The sequence below is a fragment of the Austrofundulus limnaeus genome, unplaced genomic scaffold (genome assembly GCF_001266775.1).
Source record: "Austrofundulus limnaeus strain Quisiro unplaced genomic scaffold, Austrofundulus_limnaeus-1.0 Scaffold19, whole genome shotgun sequence".
NCBI lineage: Eukaryota > Metazoa > Chordata > Actinopteri > Cyprinodontiformes > Rivulidae > Austrofundulus > Austrofundulus limnaeus.
In genome coordinates, this window is record NW_013952421.1 from 903,987 (window position 1) to 913,983 (window position 9,997).

Consider the following 9,997-nt stretch of genomic DNA (forward strand, 5'->3'; position numbering starts at 1 on the left):
TATATATATAAAGCACATGCACAGTGTCTTAATGATCTTATTTACTTTTGTTTCTAAAGTGTGTGCCGTCATGGATCCTGGGAATGTACCAATGAAGGCTGCCCCGGTGAGACTGATGTCTAGCAATTTTTACACATTTTGCATTTGATTCATTTCCTGTATTGCTAATTTCTGTGTTTCAACCGTTTTATCTGCATGCAGGGGAGTGCTTAGTTGTTGGCCAGTCTCACTTCAAGTCCTTCGACAACAAATTTTTTACCTTCATCGGCCACTGTCAGTATCTGCTGGCAAAGGACTGCACACATGACGAGTTTTCTGTCATAATTGAGAATGTACAAGTAAGCAACGTTTCAGATTTTAAAACATATCTAAAGATTCTTATTTTACCCAAATTGTGACAAACAACATCAGTTTTGTCATTCTCCTGTCACTGGTTGTATTTTATGGAAAGTTTTTGTTTGCTGTGTCAGTGTGCAGATGATCCAGAAGCTGTTTGCACGCGCTCAGTGACGCTCAGCCTGCCCTCTCTGGAGAACATGACCGTGAAGCTGAAGCATGGAGGACTTGTTTCTGTCAACAGTATGGATATCCAGACCCCAATGCATCATGGCAAGCCGTTTTAAAACTATACCTTTTTTAAAGTATTTGACCTTGCAATGACTCACGATTGAAAAACTATACAGATAAAATGAATGTTACACAAACATGCAGGTATTAATAAAGGAAAAGTAATAAATTTTGATGCTTTTCATTGCCCATTAGAAAAGCAAAGTGTTTTGTTTAAAAGTTTTCTTCTTTCTTATTTAAATAGCATGCCTCTTGTAAATGTAATCTTACAGGTCGCCTACAAATAACAAGATCTGCTCAGTCTTCTGTTCGAGTAAAGTTTGGTGATGACCTCCGTCTGGACTGGGACGGTCGAGGCCGCGTGCTTCTAAAGGTGAAACACATTTCAGAACCTTTTGTGGCTCATTAAACTGAGATCATAAAACAACACACCGCTCTGAATTCTGAAACTGTCCTCCTAGCTGGGGCCGCGATGGGCGGGGCAGACCTGTGGTCTCTGTGGGAACTACAATGGCAACAATGGTGACGACTTCCTGTCCAGTTGCGGACTGGTCGAGGCAAGTCCTCAGGCGTTTGGTCAAGCTTGGAGGATCAATGGAGATTGTGAATCCACATACAAGCATGAGCCTGATCCCTGCACCATTAACCCCAAAAGAGGTACAGTATCAACTGCAAAGTAGAAACAAAAATTAATAAATAAATTACAAACCGTCAACCTGTAATCCTTCGTGGTTTCAGTGCGTTTTGCAGAGGAGGCGTGCGCAGTGATGACGTCGGCCATATTCAGTCCATGCCACTTCCTGGTGAACCCGGGTCCGTTCCAGAGGTTTTGCCGTTATGATGTGTGTGCCTGTGAGGACGGCGAGGCGTGCCTGTGCTCTGCTCTGGCTGCTTACGCTGCTGCCTGCTCTGCACGGGGGGTGCTGCTCAACTGGAGGTCTCCTTCCCTCTGCGGTAACTCCGTTACACCTGACCAAGTGCTCACAGGAGTAAAACCAACATTTCGTTCCAGCCAGAGACCAATTTTAGGCAGATTAGTAAATGTTAGTTGTGCATTAGAAGTTTTGGGAGAATATGATCATCACTATACAACTGACTAGTTTTTTTTTTTAGCAATTGCAATCAAATATCTTAGTAGTAAAGCCTTTTGAAAAATCTTTACATGATTTTGTTTTCTATGATGGCTTTTGTTTAGCAGAGGAAATATAAAATTATGAGCACTTTAACTTAAGTTAAATAGGGTTAGATTTAGATCCAAATGAAGGTTATTAAAGGGGACATACCATGCAAAATCCATCTTTTTAGCCTTTAAATGCATTTTGCTGTGTATTTGGAATCTCTAAGAGTACAGAAAAGTTTAATTTAGTCTCTTCCAGTGTTGTGTAGATATTGTTATATTCTATTTGGGTCATATATTTCAACCCCTACAGTTTTCTATGACATTTCTGAACTACTGGTTAAGTTAGCTGCTCTGGAAGCTGGAGTGGGGCAGGTTGTGAAGTGGACTGGATTTAAAAAGACAACATCAAAACTAGTTGATCTAAAACATCTCAGAAAGGGGTGAAAGAGGGGCTGGAGTTACAATATCTGATAAATTTCTAACAAATTATTAATGTCACTGTTACACCAGGCTTTACAGCAAGAATTTTACCCAACTTATATAAGCATTTCTTTTAATTCAAATGTGTTGTAAATTTTCTAAACCCGGTCATTTAAAACAACAAAAAAAAAAAAAATGCCACCCTATTGTTTCTTTGTATTACCCAATGTAAGTGTTACAGAGACCAAAATCTAATCTGATCTGATCCTGTTGTGATGTGCTGACATCAGAGATGCCGTGCTCCAGAGGTCAGGTCTACGAGGCCTGCGGGAGTTCGTGTGATCGGACGTGCCGCTCTCTGTCCGAGCCCGAGCCCGGCTGCGAGGGGGAGAGGATGTGTGAGGAAGGCTGTTTCTGTCCTCCCGGGAAGTACCTCAGCGCCTCTGGAGAATGTGTGACGGCCGACTTGTGCTCCTGCCTGCACGACGGACAGATCTACCAGCCTAATGACGTCTATGCGGATCACAGCAGCATCTGGTTTGTGGCTGAGAATCAGCGTGCAGAAACGGTCCACAAATCACGCTGGGTTTTACCACTTCACTGCTTTCATCAATGTTTGTTTTTGTGACTTCAGCTACTGTGAGAACGGCTCCATGCACTGTAGCGCCCCTGAAATGTCTTCATTTCTGTCTGATCTCTTCTACGACGATGAAACGGTCCCATCCAGAGGTATAACTCTACTGTTTTAGATGAACTTTTATCGTTTGTAACTCATATTCACAAGTTATTTCTCCACTTGCCTTTATTGTTCTAATTCCAGATAAGCAGTATTCATCCTCCACCTAAATCTGTGTTTTTGCAGAGCGACGATCAGCCCAGTGCCCTCCTCCCCTTGTTCGTACAGAGTGTAATCCAGGTGAGAAGGGCCTGGAGTGTGCCAGAACCTGCCAGAACCTGGACCTTCCTTGTATCAGCCTCGCCTGCATCCCCGGCTGCCTCTGTCCACTAGGCACTGTGAGGGGTGTTTTTAACGTTTGTGAAACTGCACACGCTTCAGCTGCAGCAGTGCGACTGATCAATGGATTTGATTTCAGGTGCGTCACCGCAGAGACTGCATTACGCCGGAGCAGTGTCCCTGTTACCATAACAACAGGCCATACGCAGCAGGACAGACCATCAGCGTCGACTGCAACACCTGGTAAAACGACAGTTTGCACGTGAAGCAAAAAACACCAAAAGAGTTTACCTGACAGGTTGTGTGTTTCTGCAGCGTTTGTGAGAACAGGAAGTGGCGCTGCACGAAGAAGCTGTGTGACGGTGTGTGCCGCACTGTAGGGGAGGGGCATTACATCACATTTGATGGCCTCAAGTACTCCTTTCCTGGTCTTTGCCAATATGTCCTGGTCCAGGTATAATAATTAAAAAAAGTCCCAAAACCAGTTGCAGTGTTGATTACTCAATGGGATGATGTTTATGCATGTTTTTTTATGCTTTCTGACTGATAAGGACATGTGTCATGGTGAGGAGGGTTCCTTCAGAGTGTTGGTGGAAAATGAAGCCTGTGGTATTGTAGGCCATCGCTGTGCGAAAGCAGTCACAGTTTTCTACCAGGGTGGGCTGATTGTAATGCAACATGGAGAGGTAATACACAGAGCCTGAACTATTTAATATACACAGGTTATTAACTACTATTCACTTCTTATTACTTGTAAACCAGGAGTGCCCAAACATTTTCTCTTAGAGGGCCAAAATAAAAAATTCCCTGAGAGAGCCAAAATTAAAGTCAATCTGAGGGCCGCGGGCCAAACGCAAACGCAAATACTTAAAAAAATTGTTTTATTTTTTTATGATAAAGCTAGCAGCCAGTGTAGTTGCCTACATTATTTAGTTTTTTTTTTCAGCCCAGGAACATGGAGAAAATTCAACATATGCTCAGGCAGCAAAGACTCATGGGACTTTTCATAATTTAAAATTTGAGTATATGTGGTCTTATAAGGTGTGCAAATCTATATATGGGCTTAAATCTAATCTAAATGTCTCTTGTAGTTGTATTTTATATTTATTCTTAACATAATACAAGCAAGTAACTGGGACAACTGCTGGTGGGCCAAATTAAATGGCTCGGTGGGCCAATTTTGGCCTGCGGGCCCCACTTTGGGTACCTCTGTTGTAAACAAAGCCAAAACCTTTATTTTACTGTTAAACATGGGGATGTTTGTGGTTTTACATGAAAAATTACAATAAAAAACAGTCAGCTTCTGCCTTGCATATACAACCACAGGTGACGATGAAGAAGCCGGTGCCGCAGAGTTCCCAGGTGGAGATCATCCGATCCGGTCAGTTTTACACCCTTCTGCTGGGTAAACACATCTCCCTCAGCTGGGACAAAGGAACTCGCATCCTGGTCCACATCTCAGCTTCCTACAGGGTACTCATGTGTTGCACATTACTTTCTAATGTTTTTATAGAACCACACGTGTAAATTTGTGTCACCTTTATGGTGTAAAGGGGCGAGTGTGCGGTCTCTGCGGCAACTTTGACGGGAACATCAACAATGATTTGATGAGCAGCAACAACCAGCTGGAGGTGGACTCGTCACACTTTGGGAACTCCTGGAAGGTCGTTCCCAGCTGTGCTGATGTAACGGTGGTAATGTCAAGACATGTTTTTTTTTTCTAAATCTTTAAGCAAAAAAATGTTACTGTGTGGCATAGTTGTAAACGTGAGCTAAATGTTCATCATATTGTCCAAATTATTAATCCTGTAGTCATGTGTGTTTCGGGAATACTAGATACCATCTCCCTGTAGCGACAATATCATGAAGATGGTTACAGTGGAGCAGTCGTGTCGTGTGATTACTGGTCCCCTCTTCAAAGAATGCAACAGACAGGTAGGACAATATTAGTAAACCTGACATCCGATGACAAGTTTTCCCTTTGACCTTTCTGCTCTGTCTCCAGGTGGACGCAGAGCCCTATGTGGAGATGTGCATCGAGGCAGCGTGCTCGTGCTCCTCAATAGGCGACTGTGCGTGTTTCTGCGATGCGATTGCAGCCTACGCTCAGGCTTGCTCAGAGATGGGCCTGGCCGTTACCTGGAGATCCAATGATCTTTGTCGTAAGTGTGCAGGACTTCTTCAAGGCCGTTGTGAAAATGGCAGTAAACCACATCCTCTAAGCTGCCAAAACCAAAAGTTACAAAATGTCCCATTTAAATCAAAGCAGTAAAGATTATGAGGTAAGGTGCACAAGAATGCACAATGGCAGTCTGGGTAATGATGAAGCTTTGCTCCTTTTGGTATTCATCAGTTTTTTTTGTTTCAACTTTACTGTTGTCTCCATAGAGATTAATTATTTTTTTTATGCTTTTGAACATAATAGTCAAATGTAGAATCCTATTGTGCATCAGTGTCTATGACTAACTAGCTTCGTTTAAACTCCTAGCCATGAGCTGTGAGGAGCTGAACCCTAAGACCCCAGGTGTAGGAGAGGAGATATGCCAGTGGAGGTATAACACGTGTGGTCCTGCCTGTCCAGTCACCTGCCAGCACCCAGAGCCACTCCACTGTTCACTCACATGTGTGGAAGGCTGTCATGCCAACTGTCCTCCAGGTACCAAATATTGGACACACAACTGTCATAAAAGCGAAATATGCATGGAAACAACACAAGACAAACTAAACCAAAACACACATTTAAAATGAAGTTCCACCTGTTCTTCTTAGGTCAGCTTCTGGATGAGGTGGCTATGCGATGCGTAGATCCCTCTCAGTGTCAGGTGTGTATCCATGAGGGTCAGAGAATCTCCCATGGCAATAAGGTCATCCTGAACCATGATGACCCCAACCACTGTAAGATATGGTAATGATTATAACATTTGAAAGTTTGGATAATTTTGTTTAATGGAGCTTAAGGAATTGATTTGATGTTGTTGTCTTTGTCTTCTTCAAAGCCACTGTGAGAACAACACTCTGAGCTGTGAAGACTGCACTTCTCCCAGCCTGTTTTCCACACCCACACCCACGCCTCCTTATGGCACCTTCACCACCATGCCCTTCAGCACCTTGATGCCCGAGGGCACGTGTGATCGTGCCATGGATCTGGCTTTCCTACTGGATGGTTCAGAAGCCCTAACCGAAGATGAATTTCAGGCCACAAAAGAGTTCATACTAGGAGTGGTGGAGCGGTTCCGGATGGGTTCAGCTCACACTCGAGCCACAGTGCTGCTTTATCACTCTGGGGTTAAAACATATGAACTGCAGGTATGTTAAATACAAGTGTGACCAAGCAAACATTAATACATGCTCTCAGTGTAATGAAAATCTAGTCTTATAACAGGGTTCCTGCGGATCCTTAAAAAGTCTTAAAAGGCCTTGAATTTATCAATCCAAAATTAAGGCTTTAATTAGCTTAAAATGTCTTAAATCAGTCTTTCAGATGTCTTAAAAATGTTAACACATTGTACCTAGGATGATTGTAATTCATCTCAAATATTAAAATAATTGGTAATTTTTTTTAATATTCACATGCAGAAATTCCCCTTTGACATCACTTCCTGTTATTTCACATGCAAATATCTCAACTGTTCATTTGAGCAACGTGAAATTTCTTTTGTAATATGTTAATAATGTTGTCTTTCCAAAAATGCATTCACTTTTCTTACAAAAAATTGATGTCACGGGCAATTTAATATTTCATCTACAGCAAATTGGGGTTAAGACCCCACTGTGGGTCCTAAAACTCCAAATTTTGGGTTGTTAGAGGATTTCCTGAAACTAAATTAAGTTTAAAACTGACTGCTAAGAATGTTTCTGCTATAGTTAGATATGGATAAAAACAATTGGTCTATTAGCGATATTTCAATACTTCAACCAAAAATACTTTGATTCATGAGTTTCTGCCTGTTTTAATTTTTTTGTCATTTGTGTTTATTATGAAATTGGTCTTAAATTTAACTTCATTTGGCATTAAAAAGTCTTAAAAAGTCTTAAATTTAACTTGCTTTAAACTATCGGAACCCTGTATAATAATGTAAAAAAAGGACAAAAAATAAGAAGGAATATGCAAAAACAAATTCCAAACAGAGTAAATGAAATACATTTACGATTAAATGGCCCTAATTGACCCCTATAGACTTGCACTCTTCATTATGATGCTGTTGAAATTACCTTGCAGATAAAGATCTACATTATTAACTCTCTAGATAAATTTGACTTGCTATATTATGTCCCCCTGGTGCTGTAGTCCAACAACAATGTTATCTAATAAAAAAAACTTGTGCTAACTAAACATGTAGTTGCCAAAATATGAATTGTTGGACAAAGCATTGTTCTAACTAAAAAAAACATTTGGTTCTGACCTTGACGCTACATGGTACAGGAAAGAATTCATGCTTTGGTACCTGAGCTTCCTTTTCTTTTGTTCTTTTTTATGGGCGCAGGTCCAAAAGTGGCTGTTAAAGAAGACTGTGCGTGAGCTTCACTACACAGGTGGAGAAGCAGCCTTCCTGGACGAGGCTGTCAAGTATCTGGCCATCAACATCTACGACAAGAACAAGCGAGAGCACGCTGGTCGCGTTGCCATTATCTTGACGGCCAGCAGTAACCCCCGTCCCGTTCGTTCCATTGTCAAGATGATTCGTAAGAAAGCTATCACCACTTTGACAGTGGCTTTAGGTCCAGGTGTGGACATGAGGCAAATTAATGACATCACTGCCGCCAACCCAGATAACAGGGCCTACGTGCTGAGCAGCACAGGAGAGCTTCCTGAACGCCTGTTAGAAATAATAGATTACCTCTGCACTTTGGGGATGGAGCCTGAGGGGCCAAAATTGCCAAAACCTCCAAAAGCAATGCAGATCAAAACCACAACCACCCCAGTAACAGCATCACATGTACAGCCAAATCATCTTCTCCCCATCTCCCCCGCTTCCACTACATCCTCTACCCTGGCACCTGTTGCCACCCTGCCTTCCTACCGCCCTCCAGCCACAGATGTGACATTCATCCTGGAAGGCTCTGACGCTGTCGGCGAAACCAACTTCAACAAGTCTCTAATCTTCCTGGAAGAAGTTATATCACAGCTGACGGAAGAGAAAGAGTTCGTTCGCATCACCGTGATTCAATACTCCGTGACGGTCACTGTGGAGATCCGTCGCTGGGAGCTACGGCAGCAGAGGTACGAGTTGATGCAAAGACTGCGGGAGATTCGTTGGAGAGGCGGAAGTAAGACAAACACCGGAGCGGCTGTCAGCATGACCACAGAAATCACTACAACCCAACCATCGAGCAGTCCCACCCCGCCTCAGCTCGTCTTTCTGGTGACAGAAAACCCACCTACTGATACAGTGATGCGTCCACCAACCACAAGCACCCAAACACAAGTGTATCCTATAGGTGTTGGACCAAAGGTACGTGAAATGGACTTGCTATCATTCAGCTTCCCTCACCAACCAATGATGGTGAATGACTACAACCAACTGACAACGCTGGTACACCGTGTCATCAACATCACGAAAACCACAGTCAGACCCCGATCGCCTACACTACCACCTCTGGTCCTCCCATCACACCCCACCCTTCCACCAACAGGTAAACTGTCCAACTGTTAGTTAATTCAGTACGAGTCCATAACCCATGCTGATATGTAAAACTGCAATCAAACAGTGCCGTGTAAGAAGCCTGTGGATGTGCTGTTCCTGTTGAAGGCTGGAAATCAGTTTGAGGATGTGAAGACGTTTGTCAAAGCTTTCATCGATCATTCTGAAATAGGTGGGTGTGACTGAGCCTTTCAGACTAGTATTAAAATGTAATGTGCACTTTTTATTATCGTGTTATTGTTTCCACATGGTTCTTGTTATTCTGTCTCCTGCTGTTAAAAATTAGCATAGAGGTGGAGGACCCATAGAGTATGAAAGCAGGTGGCAAGCAGATTACAAAACTAAACATAAAAATGTTTAGGAGTAAAAAGAATGCAAGGCATCCAGATACAGCCACACACTTTCAATTTTAGTTCATACCAGTGGCAGATCTGGTATATTTCTGAGTAAGGGGCCGTCAAGGGGACACACAATATCCATAGAGGGGCCAAGTATTTCTTCATCATCCTTGCACACAAACCCCTGGTTTTGGTAAGGTGTATATACAGTATTTAACTAGTGACACATTTAAACACTTGTAAAAAGCTTACACAGTAAATTCTCCTTATCAATTTCACAATAATTTTTACTGTACATAGATAAAATACTCTAAAACACACAGCATGTGAGAGAATCCAGTCATCATTTGTGAGCTGAAAGACTTTTTCTGCAGGATTGTTCAAATTTTAAGAAAAGAAAAAGACTTCTGTCTGCTTGATTCATGCTGGACCTTTCTATTGGTCTCATTGGCGCCTCTAGTGTTTGGACATGGAACTGCATCCACCATCATTGCTCACAGACAGATGAGTGGCAGGACAGGGGCCCTGCAGGGGGCCAAACAAATTTCAGCTGGGGCCTGGGGCCAATGACCCTGCGGCCCCACCCCTAGAACTGCCCCTGGTTCATACACAATGATTTAGTTATACCTTTTTTGCACTTTTTCTTTTTTTTTTTTTGGGGGGGGGTGGATTCAAATCTACATGTTTTACTAAGACTCAACTGTTTCATATTGTAATATCCAGTTAGTTAGTTAGTAATACAACCCAAAAAAATACAGTATGCTTACTCATTTGACTTAGATCATAGATCTTTTTTAGTTGTTTTTTTTTGTTGTTGTTATTATTCTTGGGGAAAAATGGGCAGATATTATAAGACTTTTTTCTTCTCTCTGCTACAGTTCATTTAATTTTATTTGTCATTTTGACACACACACACACACACACACACACACACACACACACACACACACACACA

At 42.3% G+C, this 9,997-nt stretch overlaps 1 protein-coding gene across 1 annotated transcript in view; it reads left to right on the forward strand.

Annotated features, from left to right (window-relative positions):
- The window catches only part of vwf (von Willebrand factor), a gene marked incomplete in the record, with an annotated part of 27,730 nt that overhangs the window by 6,245 nt on the left and 11,488 nt on the right, over positions 1-9,997 (forward strand). Inside the window, 21 exon segments of the mRNA XM_014003512.1 lie at positions 60-106; positions 202-338; positions 471-609; positions 840-940; positions 1,029-1,224; positions 1,306-1,521; positions 2,398-2,644; positions 2,742-2,836; positions 2,970-3,121; positions 3,202-3,305; positions 3,378-3,516; positions 3,614-3,748; positions 4,389-4,535; positions 4,616-4,756; positions 4,899-4,997; positions 5,068-5,224; positions 5,551-5,718; positions 5,832-5,967; positions 6,059-6,368; positions 7,547-8,696; positions 8,772-8,876. Coding sequence (XP_013858966.1) covers positions 60-106; positions 202-338; positions 471-609; positions 840-940; positions 1,029-1,224; positions 1,306-1,521; positions 2,398-2,644; positions 2,742-2,836; positions 2,970-3,121; positions 3,202-3,305; positions 3,378-3,516; positions 3,614-3,748; positions 4,389-4,535; positions 4,616-4,756; positions 4,899-4,997; positions 5,068-5,224; positions 5,551-5,718; positions 5,832-5,967; positions 6,059-6,368; positions 7,547-8,696; positions 8,772-8,876 — 4,121 coding nt within the window.